The 17,381-nt window shown below is 49.7% G+C and overlaps 2 protein-coding genes across 4 annotated transcripts in view; both read right to left on the bottom strand.

Moving 5' to 3' along the window:
• Scrg1 (stimulator of chondrogenesis 1) overlaps positions 1 to 6,522 on the bottom strand; it is a 146,674-nt gene extending 140,152 nt beyond the window's left edge. Inside the window, exons 1-2 of one of the 3 annotated variants that reach the window (XM_074054974.1) lie at positions 6,107 to 6,522; positions 5,837 to 5,931 (exon numbers count right to left, since the gene is read on the bottom strand). The gene's annotated coding sequence lies outside the window, so the exon portion shown is untranslated. The remainder of the gene's footprint in view (positions 1 to 5,836; positions 5,932 to 6,106) is intronic. The other 2 variants (XM_074054975.1, XM_074054973.1) reach the window with 2 other exon arrangements.
• Positions 6,523 to 13,456: 6,934 nt separating this feature from the next.
• Hand2 (heart and neural crest derivatives expressed 2) lies at positions 13,457 to 17,216 on the bottom strand. The gene is made up of 2 exons (XM_020154392.2): positions 16,579 to 17,216; positions 13,457 to 15,234 (listed from the first exon to the last, which is right to left on the bottom strand). The coding sequence occupies exons 1-2, from the start codon at positions 17,131 to 17,133 to the stop codon at positions 15,136 to 15,138; spliced, it is 654 nt and encodes a 217-aa protein (XP_020009981.1). The 5' UTR covers positions 17,134 to 17,216; the 3' UTR covers positions 13,457 to 15,135.
• Positions 17,217 to 17,381: the final 165 nt, after the last annotated feature.

Raw genomic sequence — 17,381 nt, 5'->3', positions numbered from 1 at the left:
GTCTCTAAGCCTCTCCTAGGGCCACGCTGATGCAAATGAAAGTGTACCTGATCTGTCTATAGAGCAGTCTTCATCGTGTGTGTGTGTGTGTGTGTGTGTGTGTGTGTGTGTGTTTATGTGTATGTATGTGTGTGTGTGTGTGTGTGTGGCGGGGGGTGGTGGTGATGGGGATGAACCCAGGGCCTTAAGCATGCTAACCTCACTGAGCCACATCTCCAGTCCTTCATCGCTTAATTATAAAGAACAAAATGCCCAAAGTTTATCAGGTTTACACATAGTACACTGCAGAGTTTATCTTGATTAATTTATAATAAATGTATATTTCCTAGTTTCCCTCCCTTTCATACAAATCAATTGCAGACTATCATAACAAAACCTTCCTTGTAGTAAGAGAAAACTTATTCATGATTTATTGGATGTATAATAATTTAGTCCTTTTCAATTTGAGTTGGAGGCTGGGAATGTAGCTTAGTAGTAGAGCTGTTCTTAGCATGTGCAAAGGCCCTGGACTCTATCTTCAGCACCCAAAATAACAATAACAATACAAAAAGAAAAACAATTTGAGTTGGAGAGAGGGGGAAAATCACAAATTGAGGAACCATTCCCCACAATTCCAGGTAGAATTTTATAACCTCCATCTTTCTGTAAGACAGTCCAATTTGGAGTGTTAAGGGATTGTGTGTTTTTCAGGTGCCCTCACATTCTCTTTCCCAGGTATTTTAAATTACAGTCAGGAGGTACATTGTACTATGACCAGAGTATGTTTGATGTAAGCCTTCTGAAAGCTTCCAGAGATTGCTCCCATGTCAATTACTCCCATCAGCAGTAACCTGTATCATTCCAGAAACATAGAAAGAACATTCTGCTTTCTTTTCCTTGCATTAGTAAGCTCAGAGAAGATGTACAAGAAATGGGTAACAGTGGAGAAAGTAACTGGAAAGATCTTTTCATGCACATTTTATATAATTTTGAGCTATGATACTACCATGCCTGTTCATTTGGAATTAATCTCATCAGGACACTGGGGCTGACAACGTGGTGGACACCTGTCATCCTCACACTCAGAGCCAGAAAGGCAGGAGCACTGAAAGTTCTAGGTCAGCTTGGGCTACATAGAAAGTTCCAGGCCAGAGTGGGTTACAAATTGAGACGGTGCCTCAAAAAAAGCTAAGTAAATGAATGAATGAATGAATAAATAATCTCATCAGGACATATCTGAGAGATTGTAGATGCTAAATATATTTGCTAAATATATTCACATATCGACAAGGAAGCTCTAGATGTGATCTACTGAGCATATGGAATTGAAAAACATGTAATAAACTTTCCACTTTGCTTAATGGGTCCTGAGTTGAAAATCTAACCAGAAAATATTATTTGTACGCAGAAATATAAAACTTCACGTGAGGCAAAGTGCACACTACTCCTTTTTCATCCTCCCAAACAGGAAGACTTGACAGTTTAAAGCCATTTTCTCCTCCAGTTAATGTCATTGGGAAGACAGATTTGCAGAACAGGCTGAGCCCTCAGTTCCATGTGGAAAGGCTAAGCTAGAACACAACTGAGAGAAAGACTGACAGTTTCTAATGTTTAAAAACGCATACTTTCTTTTACAAGGAAAGGACAAGACCCTTGCCTAGAAATGGCTGCCTTTCAGAGCAATACCCTCCACCCACATCCTCTTACACTTCTCAGGGTGGGCTGAACACTTTCCCTTTTCCCAAGGCTTTAACTGGGTAAAAGGATTTTGTTAGGCAAATTCTTCTCAGGAAACTTAAAGTTTTAAAACCTACATTTGAAAAAAGGGAGAATAAAAACACCACTACTGAGGATAAACTCAGGAACAAAAGGATTCAACTAAACTTGGAGCTCAGCAATCTTCTATTTACCTCCAGGTAATTAAAAAGCTCTTGGATGCCAAAAATATTTTTAGTTAGAACTGCTGTGCTCTTCAAGAAATATGCAAATAAACAAATCCACCCACCAAAGGACATTACTCTGCAGCTCACACTGATGTTTATGTCTCCTGCAGTTTTTCATGTTTCATAGTCTCTGCTAGTAAACAACTTCAACAGCTCTCATGACAAAGGTCAAGTTCCAAAATGAAAAGGACTTTTAAAAACTGTCTCCTTTAAAGGCATGGAATGTATAAAACCAAATGGAGAATAATTTCTGCTTTATCCATTTGTGCTAATAAACAGATCCTGTCCCAAACACAAACTCAGGTTGCCTTTTCCCACAAAACAGGTGGTTTCCACCTATGTGATTTCCACAGGGTACCCAATTGTACTGGAAACTGGGAGGAATTTCTGAAAATGGTGGGGGGAAAGAATAGGCTTATGTTTATGAGATTCAAAAAGGTGACTATTGGGAGAAACGGTGGGGCAGGAAGGAAATGAAAGGGAGTTGAAAGAGCCCTTGGCTTTCCCAGCTGTTTGTAGAAGCTAGAACATATGGTGCCAGGGTTTTTCAAAGATGACAAAGGGTAGACGGTAAAATTCTTTTTTCCCCTAAAAGAATGCCCCCCCCCACCATAAAGAATAGTCTTCAGGCTGAAGACTTCCTTTTCCGCAAGGAATGAGCAGAGGTCACTTAGAACAAATTCTCATCGTTTAGTAAAAATAACAGGGTGATTATGGAAGAAACAGAAGGAGTCAAGGTATTTGTGCTAAAAAACTTGACCAGGCCTGGTCTGGAGTGAGAATCTCCAAACGAGTTCTTCATATTTCGGGTTTTATAGACAGTTTTCCCTAAAGGATATACTTTCATTAGGTCATAAATGCACCAACAGATGAGAGGGGAAAAGAGGTGCATGCGTCTGTGTTTGCGCGTGCCAGGTTTGGCAGATGGGACTGCGGAGGAAGGTGGGGTCCTAGCGCAGTGGTGTGGGGTCCTAGCGCGGTGGTGTGTGCCAACTCCCCACCCCCACCCCATCGCTCAGAGACAGGAGGCCAAGGTAGAGGCTGGAGACCTCGAATTGAGGCCGCCCTTGGTGAAGGTTCCTAGCACTTTTACCTAGCGCTCACAGTTTTTAGGTTTCCGGAGAGTTCCACTGAAGTTTACTTACCTAAAGGCCAGGAGGCGAGGTGGGCTTTTTTTTTTTTTTGTCAACTTTTGTTAAAATTTTAACTCGGGGAAATTTATTAGTTTTAGCCTCGGTTCCTGAGCCTGGGTGGGAGGGAAATGGGTTATTTGACGCTTTCACTTCTCTGATGCACCCTGGTTCCGGGGTTGGGTTTACCTTCTCCAAACATAAGGGGCCCAACTGGGGCTCTTCACAAGCCCAGGCCGGGTTCCAGACAGCAGAGGACATTGCAAACAGGGAGCCATTCTCCCTCCCTTTCAGCCTGCTTCTCAAAGTGAGTCCGGGTTACGCAACCTGTATCAGTTGGCCTCCTCTGTGGAATCTCGGAGAATGTTTAACTCCACAGCACCAATTCACACGTACAAGTCGGCAGCAGTTTTAAAATTATTGCAAAACATCACCCGGATGATAAATTGTTTGTCTAGGCTAAATTAGCAAAACACGCCCTCATATCCTATGTTTAATCACACCCTGAATACGGAGAAATAGGAATCTACACGCGACAGAGACTTGGAGCAATAATTACCCCCTCTTTTTGATTTTCCATTTCTAAAGAAAGCATGAGTATCAAGGACGAGTTCAGTAATGTGTATTAAAAGGAAAGCGGGTCGCTGTCTTTTAAGCTCAATTACAGTTCGTAGTTCAAGGCAAACTCCCTTTAATTGACACCGTGTATATTCCCCTGCTCGTCTCGGGCTGCCCTGGCAGGGACGCCCCAAGAGTATTTATTTCTAGGGCTGGAAACAAAACAACTAACCCCGTCTACCGCGTTAAGAGAGCGCTCCAAGATGTACTGCCGGAGAAAGGCTTTTTGACCCCTGTGGAAATTAGTCATATTGACAGACGCGCAGGAAAGGTAAATTACCCCGCGCGCTGACGTTACGCAGAAATGCTCCGGGTTGCGACTCCGCCACGGTGCAGAGGGCTCCAGAGGCTCCTAGTTCTTTTTCCCAGATTTCGATCAAGCCCCAGTTTGCTTCTCTGGACCTGGGATTTCCACGTGAAGGCGACGGAAAGAGCCGTAATAAGATGCCAGAAAAGAAAAGGACAAGAGAAACAACAAACCAGCAAAAGGAGGGAAAGAGATATGCTGTGCGTTTGGCAAGAGCAAACCAGAGAACCCGGGAGAAACCAAGCAAAGTCCGCAGGGAAGGGAAAAAAGGGGAGGAGGCAGGGAAGGCGAGGACCACGCGGCTCCAGGAGCCCAGGCCGCCACTTGGGAGGTCCCGGCCCCAACACAGGCTTGGGCCAAGCTTCCCCCCGGAGGATCGCGGCTCGGGCGGGGTCACAATTACACCTCGGCTCCAGGCAAAGACTTAAAACCAAGTGGCGAGGACTGCAGTCTGGAAGCAAGGCCCTGCGGTCATCAGAGGGGGGGCCAAGCCCGTGCACAGGAACCTTTTACAAGGCATATGGGTACAAGAAAAAAAAAAAAACTACTTTAATCCAGCATGGGCAGTGAAAATAAAAGCTGCTTTCGAGCGGAGGCGAGCGGGAGATTTGAATGAAATTCAGTGTTTTGTTCCGATATAAAGTTTTTTTGCGTTGAACTTGATGACTGATGAGGGGGCGGTTAACAGATTTTGACAGGGAGAGAGCTGTAATAAGGGGTTCATATGATCTCCCTAAATCAGATCGTGACCCAGAACTGCAAGCAACTGCATACATCCATACTGCTCACTACACAAACTGCATGACCGGACCTGGTTGGTCTCACCTCTTTTCTTTTTAAAAATTCGGTCGGAGAAAGGGGCAGATTGGATAACGTCTGAAGTGTGGCATCTGATTTTACCAGAGATTGGACGGGAGGTCTCAGAGTAGATAGCTTGGCCTCAAAAGACCCAAGTCTGGGCGCAAAGAGAAGGCTGCACCGTGGGGCCCTAGTCTAGCCGGGGCTCTGGCCCGGGCTTAAAGAAAGGGAAAGAACCAACAGCTCGCCCTGGCCCTCGGGGTGGGGAAGGTGACAAACCCCTTCCTGGGCAAGACCCGGGGGGGAGATAGGTAAGTCCTCCGGGACCTTGGGCCTTACTTCTTCAGAGTTTTAGCTTCTCCTGGTTCCCCCATGGACTTCTTTGTAGCCAAACCAAGGCTCTCCCTGCTGCCTCATTCGGACTGGGTGTGGAAGTAGGATGCAGGAGGTAGTAAGAGTACTTCGAAGGGGGAAAAATGCTTATTTTAAAAATTAAAACAAAACTGGCTCTCTAGTCTCTCCCTTTTCGCTCACCGGAACACTCCAGGATCCACTGTTAAGAGCACCTTGCGGGGAAGGGATGGGTGGGGCCTGGAAATTCGCTCCTAATCCAGGTACTCTCTGTGGTTTATCCCTCTCTCCTGGCCACTGCCGCTACCCCAGCCGGTCTTGGCAGTTTTGAGTGGAGGTCGGGGTAGGGGGTTAGGGGGCTAGGAATGGGGGGGTGGAATCTCACTTGACTCAAGGGAGGTAGGAGTTCAGGACGTTTCATTATAAAGTTACTTACTTTTAAAATAAAGGTTTAAATAAAATAAGCCCAAATGTTTCTGCAATCCAGTTTCCAATCCCCAAATGTGTTCAGGAATGCGAAGTTCGGGACCCAGGCTGGCAAACCTCAAATAGGGTAATATTTATGTAGAAACCTGGGTCTCCATCTGCCCTTTCTCACCTTGGCAAGGCCCTAGTCCAAACTCCCAGCTCAGATCTCAGCCCGGATTTCCGAAACATCCCTTCTCCCCATCCTGGGCCCCACTGGGCCCCTGCCGGCGCCTGAGACCCACCTTCACGCCATCTCCGGATCCCAACAGTTAGTTCCTGACTCCTCGTTTTGGGCTCCGTGCCCTTCGAAAGTGCCCAGGCCGGCGAGATTGCCCACCTAGGGGAATAGAAGGACAGTTGGCTGAAGCCGGGTGGGGGGTTCCCTCTGCTTCCGCATTTGTTCTCCCCCAACGCCTCCGAGTCTCTGTGCGGGATGTGTGGGTGCAGTCCATCCCAGCTTCCCCGGGCGTTCTAGGGTGGCCCCGCGTCCCGAACGCTGCGCCTCTACCCACCAGATTGAATGGGGGAGGGGGAGAGCTCGGTGCTGGGTCGTCGGTCGGGCGCTGTGAGCCCCAGGCCCTCATCTATGCTTTTAGTAGCCCTGCGAGTCGAAGATGCTCAGAGGAGGAAGTGCAGAGAAAAAAAAAAAAAGGAAGGGGGGGGGGTGGAAATCCTAGTATACACAGACACACTCAAAACCAACTTTGGGGTTGGGCTGTTTCAGTTTCACACGAAGCGACCTGGAGTATCTGGAGAAGGTTTTTGAAGACGTTTAGGAGGAAGGGTGAGTTTTCTGCTGAGAAACTCAATCTGCCATACAGTAGCGGCCCCATCTGGGATCTGTCACTGCTGACAGCACCACAGGGCACAGCCATGATCTTCTGCACAGCCTGCACTCCCCGAATACCCTCCTTAATCAAAGGATGTCTGTGCGCCGGAGCTCAGCTGACCGCGCGGCAGCAGAACCGCCCGGCGGATTCCACCCCGGCCCGCCCCCTCCCCACGCACTCAGCCACGGCCCCTCTGGTCTTCCCAGCACATTAATTAAGAGCAGAAAAGAGACAGAGGCTGATGTCATTGCTCTCAGAAGATCATAAACGTAAAAGAGCCATCCTGTGAGAATCCCTGAAAATGACTTTAATGAATAATTTCAGAGACAGTTATAGCTTTGGGTGATTACTGAGCGAGAATATGAAAACCAGATTTGCAAGAGAAGGCGATGGTCAGGCAGCCTGGCCGCCACTTTCCCCTATTAAAACCACACCGGCTTTTATTCTTCCGCAAGTACTTGTTACAAACTTCGTTTCCTCTTCTCCTCCTCCTTCTCCTCCTCCTCTTCCTATCTTCTTCTTGTTCTTCCTCTTCTTCCTCCTCCTCCTTCCCCCTTCCTCCCCCTCCTCCTTCCCTCTTCCTTCCCCTCCTCCTTCCCCTCCTCCTTCCCCTCCTCCTTCCCCCTTCTCCTTCCTTCTCCTGCTCCTCCTTCTATCTTCTTTCTTTTCTTCTTCTCCTCCTATCTTCTTCTTCTTCCTCTTCCTCTTCTTCTTCCTCCTTCTCATCCTCCTTCCCCTTCCTCCTTCCCCCTCCTCCTTCCTTCTCCTGCTCCTCCTTCTCTCTTCTCTTTCCTTCTCCTCCTTCCACCTCCTCCTCCCCCCTCCTCCTTCCCTCTCCTCCATCCTTCTCCTTCTCTTTTTTCTTCGATTTTCTCCTTTAAAAACAAAAGCCACAAACACCACCCTCTCCCTCCCCTACCCCGCTCTTTTCTTTCTTATTCTGAAGACAAAGCTATCAGCTTCAGTCAACAACAATAACAACCCACTTTAAATGGAAGGCAATAGTGCACTGGCATCAGTGGCCATTGGCTTCCATCTTTTTACAAAGAACAGATTTATTGCCACTTTAATTTAGAATATATTTTTGGGGGGACCTCTTCCCTAGGCAATGTGCTCAATTAAGATTGAAAACTCTGCCCCTGAGTGAGTGCACTGTTTGTTCTAAATCATTTCAGCTGATGGAGCAGGGAACAACAGAGAACCAAAGGGGCTGCCTCCAGGGAAGAATCTATAGGTCTCACTGACTCCTTAGCTCTGGTCACCAATGGTTTGATGCTACAACAGAAATGATGTTTTGAAACACTCCATCTGATCACAGGGAAGCATTGGGTTGGTCGGGTCTGTGCATTAAAAATACTAATTGAAAAAAATACTGTTTGAGAAAATCATTGAGGGGTTGGTTGAAGGATGAGACTGGTGAGTAAGCTCAGATCCTTTATAAAAATGGCTTAAAAGTGCCTACAAGTCTACGTTCTTTGTTTGGGAACAGAAGCCCAGACTCTCTGAGCCTATGGCTCCTGTAGTTCTATCCCATCTAATTCAAGTTCATTTATATTCTGACCAAGAAAGTATTACAGGCACAAGTGATGTGGATTTCCTGGTTTTTGGGTAGTCTGGTTGAGTCAGAAAACAGGCTGTTTGAGTGGACTTCACCATTAAGGCAGATAGTGGAGAAGCCCCTTACCTGCTTTGTGCAGCATTACCTGTGACTTCTCTCTAGAAGCACTGGTAGGTCAGGATCCACCAGTCATCAAGTATACAGATATCTAAAAGCCCCATTCCTTATCCCTAGCCCAGAACCACAGAGTTTAAGGTTTTCCTTCTTCCTGGGCTCAGGATAGGGCTGGAGGGGGTAGGGAGTGGCAAACTCTCAATGTGATACTTTCCCTGACTCAGGAGGAAATGTCCCTTTCCTGTTATAGGTTACACGAAAACATTTTGGAGTTTAGTGTATAGAGTTGCCTCAAATAATTGGAACAGAGATAGCTTTGGTGGAATTTTTCACTACTGGATTCTTTGTTTACTTACTTAAAGACAAGGTCTCACTGTATAGCCCAGGCTGGCCTCAAACTCTAGATCCTCTTGCCTCTGCTTCCTAGTACTGGGATTACAGCCCACTACTCTGGGCTGTCAGTTTAATTTTTATGCTGTCAGCCCCCCCCCCAAATAGATTTTGTCACTCAAATTACAGGCTCTCTTCTTTTCCCTTTAGGTAAATTCACTGTGGCCTCTGAACACTCAGTATACCCTTTTTAGTATGTGCAGAAATAAACAGAATGCAAGGCAGGTGCTCTACCGCTGAGCTACACCTCCTCCCCACATTTGCTTTGAAAATCTTTGTAGTGCTCAATTAAATCGAGGTACAAGGTTGATATGGTGAATTATCTCCCTGTGAAAACTTTAAATAAGGCAGGCTTCATCCACTCCTTCTCATCCTTGATAAAACTACTGTTACCCTCACCATACAGCATTTCAGTAGGGTCAAAGACTGAGTGCAGAGGGTGCGGGACCAATTGCAGTGGGTGGGTGTGGCCTCAAGCAGTAGTACCGGTATTCTCTACCCTAGCTTTTGAAAATTGTGGGCCTGGGAATCTAGTACCTGCCCTGCTTATTCGTAATTGTTGGTGAGGGTGGGGTGGAACAGAGGCTGAATTTGTGATTTTATCAAGTTCTCCAGGGAGGGGGAAACGACAACCTAAAAGTTTCAGATGTTGCGTTCATCCCAGCACCGCTCTCCCCAGCAAGAGACCAGGTCAGCCCCCAGGGCTCCAGGGTCTGAACTCTGCGACACAGCTTAGGACAAAGCTGCCACCAGCCACCCTTGCCCTTGGGAGATGTTAGTAACACTGGAGCTCACTACATCCATGAAGGCTTTAATAGCAGGTGCAAAGGTAGTGGCCTTGAGAGATGTCACGTTCTCTATTCAACTTCTGTCAGCGCCCCCCCCCCCCCCCCGGCACAAACTCCCAGTATTTTGGCCCAGAGAACTCTAGGGACCAAGCGGATGCTAGTGCAGGACGGCCAGCCCTAATAGCAGCCAGACCTCCGAAGATCCAATCCATCCCGTTCCCCATCTAGCAAGGGGCACAGCTGATGGTGTAGGAGAGCAGCGCCCAGGCTCTACAACAGCAACCGAGCTCCCGCCTGTTAGGGGCCCACGTGGAAGACTTTTCCTGAAGGAATGCACAAGACCTAGAAGGATGAAAAACTTAAAGTGGGGAGGGGGAGTTAGCCACGTCACCTGGCTCCATCTCACCCAAACAAGGAAAACACAAAAGTCTTCTGGGCTAAAAATACATATTTAGAAAGTCCCTGTGAGCAGGCGAACACCGCGTTCCAGCTGCCGGCCTGGCCTAGGGAGGACTTGGCCGAGCAGCCGCCGATTACAGCCAGCTCTGCTGGGATGGCTCCGAGCCGTCTGCCCTGACGTCAGCGAGGCTCCGGGCCCCGCCGCCGCGAGATAGGCAAGCGCGGCCGGGCGCGGGCGCGGCACTAATCACTCCCAGATGTCCCTAATAGCGGAGATAAAGACGGACGGAGCAACCGGGAATAAATTTGTAATCAGGGTTCTACCATCTGATCATCAAAGCGGCCCAAATACCAGGAGTGTTTGGAAGGGAATGTGTGTGTAGTGGACTGCGTTTGGGGAGAGAAGGGGGCGCGCTCCTGAATGGGAACTGACTTGGGGAGGGTGGAGCGGTGAGAACAGGGTAGAGGAGTGTGCACCTAAGTCAGATACTCAGTGTACCTTAACTTCCATTAGCCCGACAGGCCAAAGCTGCTTAGCAGTTATAGGCTAATTAGGACTGGGCACAGAGTGGCTGTGCGGGAAGTGGCACGTCGCGCACCGGCTGGGTGGCAAAGCAACAGCACGCTCAGAACTGTCCGACCCCCGGAAACGTGGGATTGGCTTCCCCTCCTGGAGTAGCCCTTCTTTTCCTCCCTCCTTTTTAAACAATTAAAAAATACGTAGTGGTTCTCTCACCGCTCCCCCCACCATAATCCCTACAGCGGCAACTCATTGAATCGCGGAGCTTTTTAGGCTGTTGGGACTTCCAGCCGGGTTCTGAATCCCAGCCTAAAGGAGGCTGGTGGTTTTTTTTTTTTTTTTTTCTGTCCGAGAGATCTGAGGGCAGGAATCCTGAGCTTCCGACAGGCTCGTTAGCGCCCCCTTCTTGCCCGAAGATCTGGGCCCTAAGGAGCTGGACCCATTGAAAGGAATGGGCTCCCTCAGGTCAACATAACCTGAACAGAGGGGCCGTGCCTAGGGTCTAGACTCAGTCCTTTATTGGGCTCATGCCACAAGACTCCTTCCAAGACATCCTCGGCTTGGCACCCACCAGCCAATCCCTTTCCAACTCCAGGTGGGTGGGTGATACTCACGCAACGGGAGAGGCAGGGAGAACGCAAGGGAACCTAGAGCTTGTGAGTGACGGTAGAAAGAGCTTTTGGTCAAAAAGCTCCAGAAATAACTGAGCCTTTTCCTGCGCTTTGTAGAGCCGCTGTGCAAATGCCGTCCTGACTTTCTTGGCATACTTTGCTGCTCTTACTGTACCTCATATACACACTTCAGATCGTTGCAACTGGCCCTGGTTCTCTCTGCAAAGCTATAGTCTCCGAAGTAATTCCTGGGCCTCCTTATGTTCCTTGTAGCTTCTCATTTGAGCTCACTCTCATCTCCCACATCCCTTCTTGCGAATTCTGCGCGCGCCCAACTCCTGCTCTCCGACTACCAGAAAACATCAGTGAGCTACTAGCTCCATGATTCTCCACAGAGAAGGGCAGCAGCCAGCAAAGTCATAGGTAAGGGAAGGGGATTGAGCATCCTCCACCCCCAACTCAAGCGCACATGGTTTCCAAGTGGCATGGAGGCTGCCTTCCCCGCTGCCACTGACACATCCATGTCATCGCTGAAACAGGCCATCGGATCTTCCTACACCTGAGGAGGGCGGGGAGACTCAACATTGCTTGATGCAGCGGCCTCCTGGCTGACCCACAGGAGCCTGGAGCTAACCCACGCCACAGTTTCCAGAGTGTGCTTCCCGGATTTACAAGATAAGAGAAGACAAACAGAACCTCAAGTGATCTTGCTGTCATCTTCGACTGAAAAAGCCCTGAATGTTGCTGTCAGAACTCGGGCTGGGAGCGAAAGTCCTGGAAAATTGACACTGAGACCCGGGATTGTGGTGGACTCCACTCTGGAGTTTCCCAGGCTGAGAATGCTGTCTGCCGGAACACCCCCCCTCCACACACACACACCACCCCCTCCACACACCACACCACACACACCACACCACACACACACACACACACACACACCACACACACACACACACACACACACACCACCCCCTACACACACACACACACACACACACACACCACACACACACACACACCGGGAGGAGACCTCTCGTGCTGGTGCTCCAGGGTTATCAGGATTTCGGCCTGCGCGGCGGTCTGGCCCTGACAGCCAGATCTACCATCAATTTACCTTCCGCCGCCCCGGCTTCCCATTTAGCTTTTAACGTCAAATCCTACATTTTTGTCGGCTCCGGCCTGTCTAGAGAGCTTGCGATTTCGCTGCAGGAGTGATTGCTCTTAACAAAATGGCAGTGACCACATTATCCGAGCAATTAAAACAGAGGCCTTTTAGTCAGTCCTGCAAGTAGGCGCTTGGAACCTTTAAAAAAAAAGAAAGAAAGAAAAAGAAAGGGAGAAAGAAGTGTGTAGAAGAGCACACACTTCTACACGCTTCAGGAGCGCAGAAGAAACGCCTGCCCCACACACCAACCAGCCCACTTCCTGGGACTTTGACGACATGGGGCTGGGATACTACTGGGTGACTGGGAGTGTGGGGATGGTCAGTGGGCTGAGGTAAAGAATAATCTGTGGTGTCCTGCTGGCTGAAGTGTTGGCTGGTTGGGATGTGTGTCTGGTTAGAGAATTTGGCTGCCTGAGGTCTCCTGGCATCTGGAGTTTTCCGGTGACAGGGGAACGAAATCTGCTGGGGTTGCTGGGGTTGTGGGCAGTTGGGGTTTCCGGCAGGTCAGAATGGCGAAGCGCATGGGGTGTCACGGCTTGGTCCTGCTGTGCTGGAAGAAGCAGCGCCTGGCCAGGGCCAGACAAAGAAGCTGGGTGTCTGGAGCCTGGGTTTAAAAACGTGTGTATTGGCGAGCTGTTACATAGCGACGGTAACACTAGAGTCTTCTGGTTCCCTTCTGTTGGTGCTTAACAAGCCAGAAAAAGTGTTAAACCGGTAGAAGTGCGTTAAGGCCCAGATAAGACCAGTTACTCAAGGCACACACACACAGGCACACGTGCATGGTGAAGACGACTCCTCTCTGGTTCATGTTTTTTAAAACCTAGCTGCCTCCACCATCGCTCCCTCCATTACTTTGGTGGATTCTTTTCTTCCACCTCTGGGACGTGGAGTCTTTCTCCTGAGCAATAAAAATAAAGACGCAAAAGGCTGCTGGAGGCAAAAGGAGGGAACGATCAGTCAAACGGACAAGGATCCAGAAAGCAACAGAAAACCCGGGCGCGCCTCCCCCTACTCCCCAGTGTTATAAACAAAGGCAAGTGTCTGTAAACACAGGCCTTCGCCCACCAGGTCGGCCCAGCGCTGGCTGACCTGAGGGGAGAAAGTTCAGATCGCTTTGGCCGAGTTGTTCTAACCCCTCGCCCTCGCGTTGTCAGTCGCTCGCAGAAGTCCGCAAGCTACTCGCTGGTCTCTCCCGGGGCACTTGCGGGTTCGCCCACGCCGACCTGATCCAGCCCGCTGCAGGCGACCGGGTCAAAGTAGGAATCCGCGAAGAGTGGGAACCCTTGGGATATCACAAGAGGGTTCCGGTGCCCGCAGGCGAGGTGCGAACATCATCCCAAGTTGGTTTCCAACATGGAAACCCTCTGGCAAGCTTCTCCCACGCCAGATTTATAAACGTGGCATTTCATGAAACAAACCGCTTTTTAATACGTTTCACCTTTCTTCCCCCCTTCCGAATCCCTCCCCTCCTCTTCCTCCTCCTCTCATCCGGCAGTCAGTTCTTTATGGCACTTCAGTTTCTCTGGTTTCTAGAACAGAGACTCAGGCTCTAGCCAAGCCCTCGGGTAAAGGAGGCCGCAGGGACTTTCTTTGCGGATATTATGGGACTCCGGGAGACCAAGACTCGGGACTAGGTAAAGTCCCGGGCGCTGGTAGCCTGGGGGGAGGGATGAAAGATGGGCGGGGTGGGGGGAAACAACCACGCCGCTTACTCCGCGGCGCTGTGGCCGGCGAGGAAGACTTCAGACACCGCACAGTACATATTGAGTTCCTTGTAGCTCCTTGTAAATCTAACCCACCCCTCGCCCCCCTTTGAATCTGTGGTCTTGTTCGCGTTTTCTTACTTGACGGTAAAATTCCTTGTTACCTAATCATAGACTTTTTTCAACACCCCTCCCCCCAGTCTGATCAGAGTAGAATCCTCCGATCTAGACTGCAAGTAAAACCTTCTCCTTTCTTTCTTTTTTCTTTCCGTTTTTGTTTTTGTTTATTGGATGAAAGCCCCATGTCTTAAACTAAACACCCTATACTATTTCCCGAGTCTGTAATAACGCCTGGGATCCTCCTCACATCTCCTTTAAGGAAACGTACTGCCTAAACACAAACCTAAGAGCCCCCCGCAAATGGCATCTGGTTGATTTCAAGAAAACAAGGACACCTTCCACCTTCTGAACCAACTGCAGATCATTCTCCCGCCCAGACACTCCTTCTAAAGACCATTCACAGGTCTTCTGGGAGCCAGAGAGGGGAGAGGGAGGAGAAGGAAGGGGACAGCTCTCCACGGAGCCCAGGTCCTTGGACAGGATTTTCACCAAGGACCCTTCCTTCGCTAACATAGCCTCTTCCTTCCTCTGGGAGACCGCAGGCCACACTGATTGATCAGAACCACTGACTCTTTCAAATAAAGTTAGAGGCAATTCTGATAATTTAGTTTACTTCTGAATATTTTAAATATTATGAAAACGAATATAACAGCTTTGTTTTCAAAACTCTTTTGAGGTATCAACCATTAAAAGATTAGGATTTTGTAAAAAAAAACACACAGTGGTTTATTGAATACTTACAACGTTTACACCTTCAATATTAATTAAATTCCACTTAGTTTTAGAGGACGGAAGTGCACAAAACAAGTAGCTGTTGGAAACTTCTTTGAATAGGGAGTCACCACATAGGAAAAGACAGCATTGGATACCGACCCCAACGGAAATGTTAGCGGCCCTGTTTTCTGCTTTTGAAATAAAACTTTATAATTCCCAGGAATATTTATATCCAAAGGCCAAGTATTAAAGAAACACTTCACATATGCACTAGTGTCTGCTGTCTTTATCTGGAAGGAGTTGGAAAGGTGGGGAGGAGGCAATGCTGATGTCTACACAGCAAAGAGGGAACATTCACACACAGAGAATCTATGAGTCGACGGGATCCCTTACCGCGGGAGTGTCCTCTTCATATTAAAATATGGAATGCTTTTCTTCAAATATCCACTTTTTTTGGAGGGGGAGGTGGGGAGCGGATGCCTCAAGGGGGGCAAAGAGAGGGGGAAGGAAATTGCACATAAATAAACTGGATGATCCAACTGCAAGAAGTCCTCGGAGCAGGAGTCCTGGGTCTTCATCTGGAGCCTTGGCTGGGCTCACTTGCTCTCTCCTCCTCTTTCTCCTCCTCTTCACTGTTTGAGCTCCAGGGCCCAGACATGCTGCGGCCAGCCAGTCCGGCCTTTGGTTTTCTTGTCGTTGCTGCTCACTGTGCTTTTCAAGATTTCATTCTGGGTAGAAAGGGAGGCGAGGGAGAGAAAAATGGAAAAAGAAATTCAGAGAAAATACCTGGTCCCATGCCACCCTAGCTCTTCCTAGGCCAGAGGAGACTGTGAGACAGGGAGGAAAGGCAAGGAAGAGGGATGGTTCCTAGTCCCAATCCTAGAGGAAAGTTCTACCCGTTTGCAATGCTGAAGCTACTGCTGAGGCCTCTATGCTTACAGTGTTCAACTACCAGATCGGCAAGTTTATAAACAACTGCCCAATTTCCAGTCGTTTATGGAAGAGGAGAAGATCTTTTTTTCTGACTCCAGATGTAGGGGAGGCAGCTGGGGTCGATGCTACATCTGCGTTCTGTTTTCAATAGCAAACCCAGATTCAAGCTCCAGGAAAAATGGGGCAAAAGCCCCTCCGCTTTGGCCTGGGCCTCTCCTCCAGTGGTTCTCTACCTCCAGCTCAGCAGTGCCTCTCCGGAAGGCCTCGAAAGTCTCCGGTTATTCGGAAGGTCACTCGATTATGCAGCAAAGGGCCTCAGGACCCAAAGGAGAAAATCTCGGCAAATGGAATCATTTTCCAAGCCTTTCATGACCTTAGGCCTGTCCTGAACACCACCACCCTATGGGTACTTGGTAGGCACCTGAGAAAACTTTACATGGCTTAGTATAGTTTTGTAACTGATAATAACGATGGCCATAATAATATTTACCTTTTTTGGTCTTAAAATGTACCCAGGGAGTATAGTCATCTGGGAAATCGCATTTTAATGTCATTGCCAAAGAGAAATCGAAGCTGTATTCGAGGTTAAAAGTACTTAATGTTTAATCTTTATGCCTTCCTGGCATAGTAATGAGAATAACAATAAAACTTAGGTTTCAGAGTCAGCGGCAACTGGAGGGGGAAATTCAATCAATAGTTAAATAATTGCAACTGAGAGCTTATGGGTAACTTCAGAAATATATGAGAGCAGACAGAATTTGCAGGCCAAATAGAAACTAACGGATACGAATGAGAGGAGTTCCCGGCCCGTAAAACCGGGAGATGGATCCCGACCAACAGTCTGGGAGACCAGTCTTAAGTGTCTGGGGGAGCAGTGATAACGCAGAGGGAAGCTCCGAAGCTCGAGTGTCTCTCTTAAGGTCTTCTCTTCCTCCTGCTGACATCCTCCCCCATCTCCTCTGCTTATACAGAAAACCATCCCTACCACAACCTGGTGCAAACAACCTGGGAGAACCTCCCAGTCAAAGAATGCGGGATACCATTTCTCAGCCTAATTGGAAAGACGACCGGAGCAGCCTTCCCCTGACAATCCCGCATCCCCAACAGCCCCTGACCCCCCACCCTCCCCCGGTACTGACCAGCTCTTTCTTCCTCTTCTCCTCTTTCACGTCTGTCTTCTTGATCTCCGCCTTGAAGGCCTCCGCCTCGCCATTCTGGTCGTCCTTGGCCAGCAGGTCCATGAGGTAGGCGATGTAGCTGGTGGCCAGGCGCAGCGTCTTGATCTTGGAGAGTTTGGTGTCGGCAGGCACGTTGGGGATGCACTCGCGCAGTTCGGCGAAGGCGCTGTTGATGCTCTGAGTCCTGCGCCGCTCCTTGCGGTTGGCGGTGCCTCGGCGCTTCACCGGGCGCGGCCCGCCCAGGCCTGGGGGCCCGGCGCCGGGCGGCACTCCCCCATAATGGGAGTGGTCCAGGCCGGCGGCGCCGCTGGCATACTCGGGGCTGTAGGACAGGGCCATGCTGTAGTCGGGGGGCGACATCTCGGGGTGGCCGATAAGCCAGCCATGGAAATAGGGGTTCTCTTCGTGGCTACAGCGGCTGGCGGCAGCGGCAGCAGCTGCTGCGGCGGCGGCGGCAAACGGATAGCCCTCATGGTGCACCACGGGGTGGTGGGGAAAGCCCCCTACCAGACTCATCTCGCCCTCCGCACCCCTCCACGCGCCCCAGCGTGCGCGCAGCCTCGCCGCGCCCTCCGCCCGGGCCCCTGCCTCGGCGTTCGGCGTCCTTCCCCACCCCCCACCCCCCAGCCCCCGGGCGCCCGGGCCGGCCCGGCAGCCACACAGGGGGCTGCTGCAGCCCGGGCCCCGGCCCCCCGCCTGGCCAGCCGGGCCCGCCTCAGCAGCGCTGCGGCCGCCGGCTCCCCATGGGGCGCGGCGAGCTGGTC

The sequence above is a fragment of the Castor canadensis genome, chromosome 14 (assembly GCF_047511655.1).
Source record: "Castor canadensis chromosome 14, mCasCan1.hap1v2, whole genome shotgun sequence".
In the NCBI taxonomy this organism is placed as follows: Eukaryota; Metazoa; Chordata; class Mammalia; order Rodentia; family Castoridae; genus Castor; species Castor canadensis.
Note: the sequence above shows the minus strand (reverse complement) of the source record. Positions and strands in the feature narration are given on the sequence as shown.

Excerpts from the sequence above, each read along its gene's own strand:
- Hand2 (XM_020154392.2), bottom strand. The coding sequence starts at position 17,133 with ATGAGTCTGGTAGGGGGCTTTCCCCACCACCCCGTGGTGCACCATGAG. Across the intron at positions 15,235-16,578 it reads AGAAGAGGAAGAAAGAGCTG|AATGAAATCTTGAAAAGCAC; the intron begins GTCAGTACCGGG and ends CTTTCTACCCAG.